Source organism: Brachycentrus maculatus, unplaced genomic scaffold (genome assembly GCF_059751285.1).
Source record: "Brachycentrus maculatus isolate JH-2025_06_01 unplaced genomic scaffold, ASM5975128v1 h1tg000101l, whole genome shotgun sequence".
NCBI lineage: Eukaryota > Metazoa > Arthropoda > Insecta > Trichoptera > Brachycentridae > Brachycentrus > Brachycentrus maculatus.
Genome location: NW_028280855.1, coordinates 413,342 through 430,110, shown reverse-complemented (window position 1 = coordinate 430,110; position 16,769 = coordinate 413,342). Strand labels below are relative to the sequence as shown.

The following is a 16,769-nucleotide window of genomic DNA, read 5'->3' as shown; positions in this document are numbered from 1 at the left end:
TTTATATATATATATATATATATATATATATATATATATATATATATATATATATATATATATATATATATATATATATATATATATATATATATATATAACCATGTCCGCTCCCTATGTGGAGCATGGAGTCCACAAACTGTCTCCAGGCTTTTCTGTCGGCTGCCAGCTCCCTTGCATCGTCCCAAGTCACCCACGTCCCGAAGTTCTGACGAGAACTGCCGACAAATTGTCAGCAGTGGTCGGGAACCTGATGCCTTGTAAAAGAGGCAAGCTTGATGACAGCTTGGCGAAGCCAGTTGGCTTCAGTTGAATCACCTTTTCTTGACGATAGTCGTGACCAAGATTTGCGTCCTACGTCTTATCTTCCACGAATGCGTGAACTCTTTTTTTTGTCTCCAAGGGACACTCCAGCTGACCAGCTAAGCATTCGCATTGCAGCAGTTTCTAGTTGCCTAGAGTGTTATACATCGTCCAGCATTCGGAGTCATAGAGGAGTATGGGTCTGACAATTGTATGTACATATGTAAATACCAATAATATGAAATAAGGATGTATATATATATATATATATATATATATATATATATTTGTAACAAATAAGTAAGAAAAAGGTTTGTTTTTATATATATGTATATTTTTATTGTAAAATATAATCTTGATTTTAAAATACGCTATTAAGTTATAAAATAATACTTGATCCCTATTTAAACGTTTTTGAGATCTGGCCGGAATTCAGATTACTATTTTCTGAACTGAAAATCGGTTTGATATTATCCGTCCGTGTGTGGCCACCTCAAAATACTACTTTCTAGGCTTCAGTCCAATCCAAAAACCATTTTTGGCCCCCAAATTGAAAGTATCCGTCTTCAGCTGTAGCGGATCTTCAGTTCTGCCTATTTTCACGAAATCGAACTTGAGGAGAAGATGGTATATAACGGCTTTAGCTTCCATCAGCGCAAAACGTGAACCTTGAAAAAGAAACCAGTTAGATAGTAAAAAAATAATATGAATGGTCTCAATTAAAACATCCTATATATCTTATTATACGTGGACTGTTCAATTGATACGTTAATAAAAATGTACACTATTTAGAAGTTACATGTCTGGATCCTACCAACATCCGGAGCATGTGTAAGACGGAGGATATCATGAGGCGGGGACGACAACGAAGGCGATACTGGAATGAACATATAAACAGAATGTCAGAAGACAGACTTCCACGTATCGCCTTTCAAGGTAACCCTGAAGGACGCAGACCCCCAGGCAGACCTCAGAAAAGATGGAAAGACAGCTGGGAGTCAACATCCCAAGAGCGACATACGGAGGCACAAACAGATCCCTAGGATCTACAAAAAGAAGAAGAAAAAGATGTTTGCATCCTGTCTGGGAGGAAGGTAGAGGTAAGACAGTTGAGATGGTATGGGCATATAGGATGCAGAGAATCCGAGCATGTCATAAACCAGGCAATAGCAATGGATCTTCCTCAAAAGATATCTAGAAGAAGACCAAAGAAGTCATGGATGCTGCAGAAAGATAACATGATTCGAAGACAAGGTCTTGGTAACGTTGTCCATAATAGAAAGACCTACAGTCATGTGCCATATTAATAGACCCATCAAGCAAATAACAATACAGTTACTATTCTTTTGCTTTCATTACTAATCGTGTGAATTTTTAAATGTTTTTTAGTCAAATTATTAATTGTAGATATATTACCAAAAAAAAAACTAACTAACCATCACGCCGCTTCCCCGCAGGGGTAGGCAGAGAGAATAGAGCGCCACACCACTCTGTCCTTGCAAACATTCTTCGCCTCTTCCACGTTCATGGATCTCCTCATACATACCCGCCGATTGTTACGACTCCTAACCTGACCACTTTCGAGTATTTGGCATACCTGATCGTGCCATGTTTTTCTCGGTCTTCCTCTGCTTCTTTTCCCACTAACATTCGCCTCATAAATTTGTTTTACCGTTCTTTCGTCACTCATTCGTTCCACATGTCCAAACCATCTCAACACACCTTTCTTAATTTTATCGATAATGCTTATCTCAGCTTTGCATTCCTTCCTTATTTCACTATTCGCACATCTATCATACATCGTTTTGTCGCACATTCTTCTGAGAGATCTATTACCTATTCTAAAAAACAGATAAATTGTTAAAATTTTGTACTTAAGCATGATATTTAACAAAAGACACGAACAATCATTTAAAATAAACATTCAATAGAAAAAATACCGATTATTACCGATAACGGAACAGACAGATCACCGAGTCTATAAGAAGAAATAATATGAAGAAGATGCAGAATTTTAGTTGATTTGTACTTACCGATGCAATTTCTTGGTCCCATACCGAAAGGGATGAATGAAAAGGGAATAATATCTCCTTTATTTTCGTCAGAAAACCTCTCTGGGTCAAATATTTCCGGGTTTTTGTAGTAGCGAGGGTCGTGATGGATCCCAATTATTGGCATTATGAAAGCATCTCCCGGATGAAGCTGAAATATGGAGCAAGTATGAGATATATTACTTTAGAAAAATCAGAATATGTAGAATAATAAGGCAAGCATTATCGATGAAATTAAGAAAGGTGTGTTGATTTGGACATGTGGAACGAATGAGTGAGGAAAGAACGGTAAAACAAATTTATGAGGCGAATGTAATTGGAAAAAGGAGCAGAGGAAGACCGAGAAAAACATGGCACGATCAGGTATGCCAAATACTTGAGAGTGGTCAGGTTAGGAGTTTTAATAATCGGCGGGCATGTTTGAGGAGATGCATGAACATGGAAGAAGCGAAGAATGTTTCCAAAGACCGACTAGTGTGGCGTTTGATTCTCTCTGCCTACCACTGCGGTTACTACTATTTGTTATTTTATTATTAATTTATGTTTAAGACTTTTTGTTTCTTTATCAGTGTATTCATTAGTGTATTTTTATATTAGATACTGTATATATGTATTATGTTAAAGTAGACTGAATGCAGTCAAAATGCGATCTCCCAGAAGAATGTGCGACAAAACGATTTATGATAGATATTCGAATAGTGAAATAAGGAAGGAATGCAAAACTGAGATAAGCATTATTGATAAAATTAAGAAAGGTGTGTTGAGATGGTTTGGGCATGTAGAAGGAATGAATGAGGAAAGAATGGTAAAACAAATTTATGAGGCGAATGGAAAAAGGAGCAGAGGAAGACCGAGAAAAACGGAATTTGCTTTTTAAAGCAAAGAGAAGAGGCGAAGAATGTTTGCAAAGACAGTGGCGTGGCATTCTATTCTCTCTGCCTACCCCTGCGGAGAAGCGGCGTGATGGTAAGTTAGTTAGTTTTAGAAAAACAGAAGGAATGTGAAACTGAAACAAGTTTGACCTTGTATAGAGAATGGTTACAGCAGTGTATATGAGTGATTAAAAATTAATTTTAATTTTTTCTCATAACTGATCAGCTACTCTGATCAAAAAAATGCGACGTTTTTCTACCATTAAAATAAATATTTTGGTTCTCTAATTTTGGGACACTCTGTCTGGCAATTCGTATGACCATGTCAATTAAGATTAACTGAATTTACCTGAAATATTTTTTGGTAGAATATACTTGGGTGATAGAGAAATCAGTGATTAAAGTTATACCTGCGCCGGGCCAGACATTGTGGCCCACGGAGCTGCCTACTAGAATCATACGGGCCAGAATGTCTGGCCTACAGAGTGTTAATAGTTAATATGTCTGTAGAATCTAGGGCTGTATGCCGCAGTATGGGTAAGTAATGGGGAAATTAGGTTTACCTTGTAAGTTTTTGAGCTTTGATTGTTTGGTGGAGGAAGGACGTAAGTCTTCACACATCTCCTATCCATGGACACAGCTGGAGGCCAGAACCTTAATGTTTCTGTAAAGAAATATCATGATCAATTTCTTTTTGTATTGATATATATACAACATGGCAGTGGACTGTCGATTTATACTCGGTGAAGACCAAATGCCGCCTAAACAATGCCTGCATTGCTCCTGTTCTCTTATACGGCTGTGAAACATGGCACCTTACAAGGGCCCAGAGCAGCCGTACTAAGCTTTGAGAATAGGTGTCTGCGGAGAATTTTAGGCGGGCGGTGGTTCGACTTTGTGAGGAATGAAGAGATAAGGCGTAGGACGCAGCAAATCTTGGTCACAACTGTCATCAATTGTGATTCAGTTGGCTTGGCCATGTACTCCGCATGCCTCCCGAGAGCCTTAATCAATCTTGCCTCTTTTACAAGGCAAAAGGTTCGCGCCGCCCAGGATGACCACTGCTGACAATTCGTCGGCAGTTCTCCTTTTAACTTCGGGACTCGGGCCTGACTAGGAAGTATGCAAGGGAGCTGACAGAAAAGCCTGTGGACTCCATATGCTTCACATAGGGAGCGGATATGGTTTAGTTAAATTGTCAATAAGCAAGTGGACACAATGCGTTCTATGATATTAAATACTGTCAAGCTGCCGCATTTTACCTGATACCACCATGTCCAAATACTTCATGTTCTGGAGATTGTTGTAAGAGATGGATTGTTGAGGGTTGGAAGCGGCTACGTCGTCTATCTCTTTCTGCAGCCTCTTCTGGATGTCCTGATGCAGCGTCAGCTCGTGAGCGAGGAAGCACAGGAGCGTGGAGGAGGTTTCAAAGCCGGCCACAAAAAACAAGAACGCCTGAGCTACCAAATCATCATCCGTCCACTCTGAAAAATATGGTACAACAATTTTATGTATATAATTTATATTTGAAGCACTAACTTTGTGATTTTCCATTTTATATTTAAAATGTTATTTGGTTTTCAAATCACTGTGAATATTTTATTATAACTTAATTACAGGTCAAATCTCGGTATTACAAACTTCACGGGACCAAAAAATATTTCGCCATAATGAAAATTCCTTACACTGGATGTATAGGATATGGCACATTTTGAATTTATTTTAACGCTATATTATATTCACTCTTATAAGAAAATTAAAAATAATAATTACTGTTAAACTACACCCGATTTTCGGGCCAGTGATCAATACAATATAGGTAATAGGTACCTACCTAGTGCAGGAAATAACAGAAATGAAACTATGATTTTCAAACTGTGAGACTGTATTAGAAAAAAGAAATTTATAGGCAATGAAAGAAAAGTGAATTAAAAATCAGAAATTTTCTTTTGGAAGCTAACCGCTTCTTTATCAAGACTGATTAATACGAAACCACTCTTCTTCTCCGTCTTATTCCTCATTGCCGAGGGTTGTGACCCTTGCAGAAGCAATGACTCTTCTCCAGTTATCCCTTGACTGCGCTGCACGTAGCGCTCCAACCATCGAGGTGCCAGCTGCTGCCTTAATTTGATCGGTCTATCGTGTGGGGGATCTTCCTCTCCCTCTTTTTCCCTCCAGGCTACCGATCACACCTAGTCGTTCCAGGCTATCCTCGTTGCCATGCGCAACGTGTCCAAAGAACTGGAGAATCCGTTGGGTACAGATATTGGCTAGAGTCAAGCCACGAAACCAGTAGACAGTATAATTAAGTTATAATTAAATATTTAAAGTGGTTTTAAAACAAAGTTACATTTTAATTTTATATATCTCAATGAAAGATAACGACCTGCCTTTGGGTTGTAATGGGCAGAAGACTCTTAGGAGCATATCTGGCAAGAGTCTACGAGATAGAATAAGGAACACCAGGATAAGAGAAATATGCCAGATGGATGATGTTGTTAAGTGGGGAAGAAAACGAAGAAGACAATGGTATGCACATGTGAGGAGAATGAAACCGTCCAGACCTCTCCTACGTTGCATTGCATGACCAACCCTAAGGTAGAAGGCTCCCGCGTAAACCACTAAAAAGATGGATTGACAGCTGGGAATCGACAACGCAGGAGGCCAATACCTCATAAAAACAGGCCAAAAAGCCTCACCAAGAAGAAAAAGAAAAAGAACAGTTCTTCATTGTGAACAAGAGATTTAGACACGTTCTGAAATTCAAACCCTTATCTGCATCCCGATGGTGCATAAGGCACTGCATCATATAAACGCAGTATTATCTTGATCGTTAACGCATGAAAGAAAGGTAATCAGTCCTCCGCTTCAGGTACCAGTCCAGGGTAATATTGAATAAATATTAGAGTGAAAAAATCACTTATATTTATTTGACCCCCCTTGGGAATCGAACCGGGGACCTCCAGAACGGTAGCCGAGAGTGCTGACCATTGCACTATGGAGGCGGACATATCCCCAGAAATATTGTTGTATCAAGTAACTTTATTGTTTCTGTAAGCTTGTTGTGTTCTCATCTAATTTATGAAGCACATTCAAGCAATTTGTATTGCACTGTATTTCATTTATTGTAATATGTTTTTCAGTGTTTGTGAACCATAAATAAATAAAAATAAAATAAAAAGACCGTATTAAAATCTTTTTTTCTATTATCTTACTCACTTCTCTTGACAGTTGCTTTTCCGACTGACGACTCTTCCACCGTTGCGAATCCGGCATCTTTTCCGTCTTCCACGACTGTTTCATCGTGCTTCAAGGATCCTTTTTTGGCTTCCATAAGAAGTTGGATCATGTCAGGCCTCACTATATTATTTTCCTCACGACTTTTCATCGTGTCTTGTACCAAGTTCTTGAAGAACTCTCTCACACTCGGCCTTAGAAACGGGATATTCAGCCACTGCAAGAGAAAACATAGCAGTGTGTTTACACAAATAGTACGATGAAGAAGAATATGGAAGTCGGGGTAATATTGACAGGACTTATGACCTGTCGTAGGCTGTTTAAGTGATCACTTCACACACCATTCACCATTCTACCCATGATTGACAAACACACTACTCAGCCAGTAACCCCTAAATGCCCAGACATTTATATTTTTATATTATTTTGAGAAATAAAAAGACTTTGTTTTTTGATCCAATCACATTTTTACTAACCAACTAGTTTCGGCAACAACCTGTTGCCCTCTTCAGTCATAAATTAAACCCTGAAGAAAGCAACAAGTTGTTGCCGAAACTAGTTGGTTAATAAAAATGTGAGTGGATCAAAAAAGAAAGTCTTTTTATTTCTTAAAATACTGCTACTACTACTACTACTACCATCACGCCGTTTCCCCGCAGGGGTAGGCAAAGAGGATGGAACGCCACACTCTTCTGTCCTGACATACACTCCTCGCCTCCTTCACATCCATACATCTAGTTATACATGCCCTCCGATTACGCAGACTTTTGACACCGCCAGATTTTAGGTTCTGATTGATCTGATCGTGCCAAGTCTTTTTCGGTCGTCCACGTTCTGTTTTCCCTCTCACATTCGCCACATATATTTTCTTAGTCATTCTCTCGCCATCCATTCGCTCCACATGCCCATACCACCGCAAAGAACTCTTCCTAATCTTTTCAATTATTCCTCGTTCAGCCTTACATTCCTTTCTCATATCGTCGTTTTTAATTCTGTCATACAATGATTTTCCACACATTCGTCTGAGGGAGAGCATTTCAACAGCGTTCACTCTGCTTTCATCCTTCCTTTGCCAGTTCCATGTTTCGCTTCCATACATTAGTGTCGGTACTAGCACGCCGTTGTGAACCGCTAGCTTGGCTTCCATGGACATATTCTAATTCCCAATCACTCTGTTAAAAGCACCATTTATTCTATACCCTGCATTCACTCTTCTCTCAATATCCTTATCCACTTTTCCTTGTGAACATGCTTCCTAGGTATAAAAATTCTTTTTTTCTCAAAATCATATATCAATAATGCTATTAACAAAGTTAATGCTTTCAATATTCAAAACATTCCATATTTTTATTCATCTTTGCTGAGATGTCAGATATAATAATATGAAAAAATAACTCCTATAATTGGAGATAATCCAGATTTGTGAACAAGTTTGGATACACTTTAAATAATGTACATACATATATCGCTCACTCCTTTCAAAAACGTCATACATATACCAAAAAACTTGATTTTTCAGAAGATTGTTATAAAGTTTAAAAATATAATACAATGTATTGAAAATAAGTATCAGGCCACTTATTGAACTTTCACTGTGCAACAGATCTTTTTACGTAAAACCTGAATGTTTTTTCTCCATTTGAAAAATATTTAGTATATTTAAAAAAAATAATTAAACGATACCTTTTCTTCAAAATGCAAAAACAACACTTTCTGCCCTGTAGCGGGTGAATATTAAGTTAAAAATATGCCGCTTTTCCTGGGATATAGTACATTTTCTGGGCATTCCAAAAACATGCACAACTGATAATTGACAATTTTGGATATATGACGTTGTTGAAAGGAGTGTGCGATATGGGAGATTTCTATACCCCTGTTAAAGCTGGCTAGGTAAAAAATTATAGTATATTTGATTATTTTCTTACCTTCAATAACTTGGGGCAGATGAACAGGGTAAAGAATTTCAGCATTTGAACTCCTGAAAAGTCTGTGGACAGTTTTCCCATTTTGTAGAAGTAATTCTCTTCATCCTTCAAAGAGTTTACTTCCAGTCCGAAAGCAGTTGTGGCTATCACATCGTTTGTGTATCTGGTGAAGGCATTCTTCATCTCCACTTCGATAATCTCTGAGGAAACAACAAAGTGTTGGATATGTGTCGCCTACTTTCAAAATCCGCCAGATCCATGTTAGTTGATTTTACAAAAAATGCAAATTCTCCGGGTAACATTTATGATTCAAAGATTTGTCTATCTTTAGATAAAATATTTTGAAATAGAGAATTTTCCCATTTATGCAAAAAAAAATAGTATTTAAAAAAAAACACCAGACACAAACCGATAATGATGTCATCATAATTGTTTACTTATCCCCGCTCTCTGATTGGCCGATATGGGTCAAAAGGCAAGCTTCATGAATATAGCGGAATTTGAAAAAAAACACTGTTTTTAAGTATTTTTTAGCAGGGTTTTCAAGTATTTAAATATTTTTGACGATAAAAACCACAATTGGCATTCGATAGAGTATTTATTTAAAAATCTTATAAAATTGGATCTGGCGGATTTTGCATGTAGGCGACACATATACTGTTTTGCATTTTTCATTTATTTATATCTATTTAAACTTCACATACAGAAAAGAAATTAGTACATTGGCGGGCTTATTGCTAAAAAGCTATATCTTCCAACCAAACAAATGTCAGACTAGTTATATTGGTCAAAACGTTTGATACCATATATAGCTGTTAGCAATCAGAGGGTAAATAGTACTTAAACATTAAAAAAAAACATAAATTACAAAACATGATAATACGGAGGGCAAAGAAAAAAGGGAGTTTAGGGAAGGAGGTAGAGGGAAAACTAAGGGAGAAGGTTTGATGGGCAGTTAGGATTCTAATGATAGATAGTAATGTCTCAGACGTTTCTTTAAAGTTATTGGAGAAGATGCATTTTTTACAAGAAGATGTGATAAATTCATTCCATATATACCTATATTAAATAATATTAGAGCTTATCTGTCACATCATAGGTACAGTGTGAAAATTGGGAATAAATTCACCAATATAATGCACTTTTTCTAACAACTACCGTATTATTTTTTGACATCTCATTAAAGATGAAGAAGAATATGGAAGTCTGGGCATTTACGGGGCCCATTTATTTAGCCCCGTAAATACCCGGACTTCCATATTTTTCTTTATCTTTGATGAGATGTCAAAAAATAATATGAAAATAACTCCTGTATTGGAGATAATCCAGATTTTGTGAACAAGTATTTGGATACACTCAAAATGTTGTACATCTACCATACATTGTAATACCATTCAAAGTCTAACCCCTATTCTGTACGTAATCCTCCTTTACCCCTGCGCTAACTTCAGATATATCTACCATATACTGTTCTACCATTCAGGGAGTAGTCTGACCTCTACTCTGTGAATAATTCTCTCTTGTACTCAGTACTAATTCCAACTGCAGGTACATCTACCATACACTGTTCTACCATTCAAAGAGTAAATAGTCTAACCCCTATTTTGTAGATAATGCTTCCTTACCCCTGCGCTCATTCTAACTTCAGGTATATCTTCCATACACTGTTCTACCATTCAGGGAGTAGTCTGACCTCTACTCTGTGAATAATTCTCTCTTGTACTCAGTACTAATTCCAACTGCAGGTATATCTACCATACACTGTTCTACCATTCAAAGAGTAAATAGTCTAACCCCTATTCTGTAGAAAATGCTTCCTTACCTCTGCCCTCATTCTAACTTCAGGTATATCTTCCATACACTGTTCTACCATTTAGGGAGTAGTCTGACCTCTACTCTGTGAATAATGCTCTCTTGCACTCAGCACTCATTCCAACTGCAGGTACATCTACCATACACTGTTCTACCATTCAGAGACTAGTCTGAACCCCAATCTGTGAATAATACTTCCTACCATCTTACCTTACTCAGTCATTGGTCTATGATATCACATACCTTTGTTCTCCGCCTGTTCTATGTAAAAATTAGCCATCTGTTCCCCGCAGCGAGCTACAAAGTCGAACATTCCTCGCATCTTGGCGCTGGTGAAGGCCGGACTCAGGGTCGACCTCATGTCACGCCATTTTTGACCTGCCCAATCATTGAACCACATTACTTTTGTATAACAAAAATATTAAGAGTCCTAAAACTTCAAAATAGACCAAACATTCAAGTCTAAAGGGTCACCAAACGGTCGTAGAATGTCATGCCAATAGTTGCTGATAGTGTCAAATTTTTTCAAGAAGCTCATATTTTAGAGCTACGTAAATGGTACAATAGTACCGTATATATCAAAATAAATTAATAAATAAATTTGGGAAACTAAATAATAAAATTAAATACAAAAATTTAAAAAATTAAAAATCTATTGCCAACAGTGTCTAAAGCATGTTTTCATGCGTCAACATTAATTTCCTTAAAATAGTATTTTTTTCTTTTTCTTTAAACCCTTATCCGTACCCGATGGTGCATAAGGCACTGCATCATAAAAACGCAGTGTTATCTTGAGCGTTAACACATGAAGGAAAGGTGATCAGCCCTCCACTTTAGGTACCAGTCCAGGGTAATATTAAATAAATATTCACTACAAACTCTTATCTGCACCCCAATGGTGCATAGGGCACTGCATCATATAAACACAGTGTTATCTTGATCGTTAACTCATGAAGGAACGGTAATCAGCCCTCTGCTTTAGGTACCAGTCCAGGGTAGTATTAAAAAAATATTATAGTGAAAAAATCACTAATTTTTTTTTTTAATTATTTATTTTATTTTCAAATATTAAAAGATCTAGCCAAAGAATGAATAGTGTAATAGAATAGCATTTTTGCAAAACCAGACTCACGCAAGGACACTTTTTTTTCTTAGCTTCGCTTACATCATAACTTACTTACGTACTTACTTATAACCCTTATCCGCACCCAATGGTGCATAGGGCACTGCATCAAATTGACACAGTGTTTTCTTGAACATTACTTACATGAAGGCAAGGCAATCACTCTTGCGCTTCAGGAACCAGTCCAGGGTAATATTCAATAAATATTACAGTGTAAAATCACTAATATTCATTTTCTACCTCCCTTGGGAATCAAACCCGGGATCTCCAGCACGGTAGCTAAACATGCTGACCATTACACCACGAAGGCGGACGATATATCGCTAACTCCTTTCAAGAACTTCATAAATCAAAAACGTCAATTTTCAGTTGTGCATGTTTTCGGAATGCCCAGAAAATGTACTATATCCCAGCAAAAGCGGCATATTTTTAACTTAATATTTACCCGCTACAGGACAGAAAGTGTTGTTTTTGCATTTTGAAGAAAAGGTATTGTTTAATTTATTTTTTTAATTTACTAAATATTTTTCAAATGTAGAAAAAACATTCTGGTTTTACCTTAAAAAAATCTGTTGCACAGTAAAAAGTTCAATAACTGGCTTGATATTTATTTTCAATACATTGCATAATATTTTTAAACTTTAAAAAAGATCTCCCGAAAAATCAAGTTTTTTGATTTATGACGTTCTTGAAAGGAGTGAGCGATATATCGATATCAGCAACTAGCACATATTTACCTCTTAGAGCAAAAAGATTGTTGGCCAAAGGGTCGTTTATATCGTCAATGAATCCCATGTGATCCGTGAAGTGGTCGAAATCTTTTATGGTTAGTTTTTTAAGAAGTTCTATATCCGTTATCATCACAACTGGCATTTGGAATTGCCTCAACCCGACATACCTGCAAAACACAAACAACATTTTAGACATCTCAACACAGATGAAGAACATAGATGTCTGGGTAGAACTTAATGTATGGACTTTCTCAGTATTTCTTACCACAAAGTGACTGCCGAATCAATTAATGAAAAAAATTATGTAAACAAGAAATGAATGTTGGCACATGAAAACATGCTTTAGACACTGTTGGCAATAGATTTTAGGTAGTTCTATTTTGTCCGCCTCCGTAGTGTAATGGTCAGCACGCTCGGCTACCGTTCTGGAGGTCCCGGGTTCGATTCCCAAGGGGGGTAAAATAAATATTATTGATTTTTTCACTGTCATATTTATTCTATATTACCCTGCACTGTTACCTGAAGCGGAGGGCTGATCACCTTTCCTTCATGTGTAAACGATCAAGATAACACTGCGTTTATATGACGCAGTTCCCTATGCACCATTAAGGTGCGGATAAGGGTTTTATTTATATATTATCTAAAATTTTAGCTTCCTGAAATAATTTGACACTATTAGCAACTATCTGTATTCTCAGTATTTGTACATAATGCAAACTATGCCATGTTCTCTCCGATTCCACGGCTTCACATGTTAGCCAATGCTTTTGAAAGTATAATAATAATAATAAAACCCTTATCCGCACCCCAATGGTGCATAGGGCACTGCGTCATATAAACGCAGTGTTATCTTAATCGTTTACACATGAAGGAAAGGTGATCAGCCCTCCGCTTCAGGTACCAGTCCAGGGTAATATTGAATAATTATGACAGTGAAAAAATCACTTATATTTATTTTACCCCCCTTGGGAATCGAACCCGGTACCTCCAGAACGGTAGCCGAGCGTGCTGACCATTACACTACGGAGGCGGACAAAGTATAGATTTATTTAATATATTTTTATCCACCTTGAAGTCTGTACTTTCTCAGCATTTTATCTCCATGTTATAATGGATAAATTAAAGTGTTGTGTTTCACTCTCTCTCACTGGTCGCTGATAGTGTGTGAAGGAGACATATTTTACCAGTGCTTATTATTTGTTATTTTTTTATTATTTTATGTTTAAGACTTTTTGTTTCTCTATTAGTGTATTTTTATGTTAGATACTGTATATATGTATTATGTTAAAGGCTTAAGCTGTTCAATAAATTAATAAATAAATAACAGGATTTACGACCTAGTTCAATGACGCCTGGGATGTAATTTTTTTTAAATTTTAACTCATGTCAGTTATATTTTAATCAAAAAGATAATTCCTTCTCTGTCCAAGCGGCCAGACTATGGAATGAATTACCTCTCCGCGTAAACAAATGCACCTTCTGTAATAACTTTAAAGAAACGTCTGATACATTACTATCTATCATTAGTACCCTAACTGTCCATCAAACCTCCTCCCTCTATCTCCTTCCCTAAACACCCTTTTTCCTTTGCCCTCCTTAATATCATCATTTGTAATTTTTGTTTTTTTTAATTTTCAAGTACTATGTACCCTCTGATTGTAAACAGCTATATATGGTATCAAACGTTTTGACTAATATCACTAGTCTGTTTTTGGTTGGTCGGAAGTTATGGCTTTTTAGCAATAAGCCCGCCAATGTACTAATTTCTTTTCTGTACATGAAGTTTAATTAAATAAATAATTCTATCCTAACAGAGACATCTTCGATCAAGTACCGTTAATAAATTTGTACCTTTATATATGAATGTATAGAAATAATTTATTACCAATTTTTTTCATTACTGACTTTTACATATCACACGAACGTATGTTAATAATATAACCAACTACACAAAAACGGAGACGTGGCTCTAACTGCGGCTGATAAGCAAATGCAAACATTTCTTTACAACATTTTGAGTGTGTCCAAATACTGGTTCAAAATGACACACTCAAAATGTAGTAAATAAATTAGCTAGTCAAATTATAAGCAAAATAATAAAAATGAAAATGGTATTTTCTGGCATTTCTCATGTATGTGATTATAATCCAGAATTCGGACCTCACACACTAATATAAGAGTTTTTGCTCAATAAAAAGCTTCTTTTCATCTTACCACAGATGTCTATAGTGAAGTTCTAGTAATTCAAGAACAAATTTTCGAAATTGGTTCATATATATAGAGCTTCCAAGAATTTGAGTAGTGTGGTGGTCAACAATTGGTAGAATTGGTAAATGTTACATGTGTGTAGAGTGATTGACACTTAAACCAGTCTATGACGGTCGTCAGCCCCATAAATGCCCAGACTTCCATATTCTTCATCATCTTTGATGAGATGTCAAAAAGTAATATCAAAATATTCTTAGCCGCCAAAATATGGCGGCCGGTATGCCGATGGGTTAGAGGCAAATCAATGAATAATAGAATCAACCCTCACCGCTCTCCTGGGAACGCCCCGTAGATCCTTCTGGTAAAGCTGAGGAAGTCCTCCTTCTGCAGCACCAACCCAGCCATGTGTCCCAAGAATGGCACTTTGCAGGGAATGCTCTTGACTCCCCTTCTCCTGAAGAAGGCATCCAGCCACTGGGTGTACAGGAAGACCAGGCTGGCTATGCCTATCACCACCAATAGGCAGTCGTAAATATCGAGAGACATTGAAGCCCTGGAAGGGTTGATTGATGAATTAATTAACCTCGCATGATCAAAGACATCTCAAGAATTGACATCCCTACAAGCATATCGTAGTCATACAGGAGAAAGTGACAAAGTGTATTTTTTTACAAAAACGTGATTATTGACTATTTGATATCTTACTAGCTTAATATTGCCCTGAACAAATCCCAAAGAATTTTAAATTTGGAAGTATAATATATTGACTTGTTAAAAATGACTAACTGCTTTGATGTTTATTTTCTTGCCAAGCAAAAGTGACTTAAATGGTCCTCCTGAACATTTTACGTTTTGCTAGTTGGTCACTTTCTCCTGTACGACTACGATATGGAAATGTACAGGGATTTCGAGGAAGATCCATTGCAATCGCCTGGTTTATTTATTTAAACTTAATGTACAGAAAAGAAATAAGTACTTTGGCAGGCTTATTGCTAAAACTACAGTATACATACGGATGTAATATAGACACCATTTTTGCACAAACAGCGTCCATAGGGTGATTCTGGTGGACCGCGAGTGTGTATATGGAAACCATGAAGGCACCCACTACCTATATGACTACCGTACAAACGCTTGGGGCATAACTGAATCCAATCAAAGCTGCCATGCGTGCATATAAAGTGACATTTTAGCAAAATACATATATCCAAAATAAAACAAGGTTTGTCGGATTGAATTCCACATTTATTTATGTATATGTTAATACGTGACGCGTTTCGACTTCTTAGGACATTATCAAAAACATGCGTTAATACATACATAACGTATTAACATACACATAAACAAATGTAGAATTCAATCCAACAAACCTTGTTTTATTTTGGATATATTACCCAACAATTCAATATGGAATTCTACCAACTGTCTGCAGTTACAATAAATATTTTTGCAACTGTTTAAATGCCGTTTAAATAAGGCTACTGTTCGATCTCTCACCTTATATATAATTATTTATTAATTTAAACTCCATGTACAGAAAAGAAATAAGTACATTGGCGGGCTTATTGCTAAAAAGCAATATCTTCCAACCAACCAAAAACAGACTAGTGATATTGATCAAAACGTTTGATACCATATATAGCTGTTTGCAATCAGAGGGTACAATAGTAATGACTCAAAAAATCTGTTATTTTTTGATATCTCACCAAAAATGAAGAAGAATATGGAAGTCTGGGCATTTACGGGGCTGACGACTGTCATAGGTTGGTTTAAGTGATCACTTTACACACGTGTAACATTCACCAATTCTACCAATTATTGACAACCACAACTATTCAAATTCTTGGAAGCTATATATATATGAACCAATTTAGAAACCTTGTTCTTGAATCACTAGAACTTCACTAGAGACATCTATTGGTGAGATGTAAAGAAACTTTTTACTAAGCAGAAACTCTTATATCGGTCGTCAGCCCCGTAAATGCCCAGACTTCCATATTCTTCTTTATCTTTGATGAGATGCCAAAAAATAATATGAAAATAACTCCTGTAATTGGAGATAATCCAGATTTTGTGTACAAGTATTTGGACACATTCAAAATGCTGGAAATATTAATAATATGAAAAAATTCATATTTGATCACCTCTGTTAATTTTTCGAATATCAAATTATGTTTTATCTTGGTTTTTGTGTTTGCATATGAGTTTATTTTGAATTCCCAACGCGAACCTGTCCACATTCACAAACACACCACAGTAGACTAATTCACAACAATTGATAAGGTCACCACTAACTCTGTTGCTAGATAGATTACACAATTCGTCACCGGCCACTCAATCAAACTTATGTCAAGGGTGCAATCCTCAAAAACCAGTTTGTAATTTTTTTAATCCTAGATAACTACACTATTTTTTGAGATACAATGCGATTTTTGGATTGCACAATATTGACATATCGCTCACTCCTTTCAACAACGTCATACATCAAAAAACTTGGTTTTTCA

General features: G+C 36.5%; 1 protein-coding gene across 1 annotated transcript; it reads right to left on the bottom strand.

The window, feature by feature from the left end:
* Positions 1-637: 637 nt before the first annotated feature.
* On the bottom strand, positions 638-16,578 carry LOC148310327 (cytochrome P450 9e2-like). Its single transcript, XM_088258638.1, has 10 exons — positions 16,410-16,578; positions 14,594-14,818; positions 12,064-12,224; positions 10,447-10,581; positions 8,392-8,591; positions 6,449-6,683; positions 4,489-4,713; positions 3,790-3,890; positions 2,337-2,505; positions 638-971 (listed from the first exon to the last, which is right to left on the bottom strand). Exons 2-10 carry the CDS (start codon positions 14,809-14,811, stop codon positions 805-807), a joined length of 1,611 nt encoding a protein of 536 aa, XP_088114764.1. The 5' UTR covers positions 14,812-14,818; positions 16,410-16,578; the 3' UTR covers positions 638-804.
* Positions 16,579-16,769: the final 191 nt, after the last annotated feature.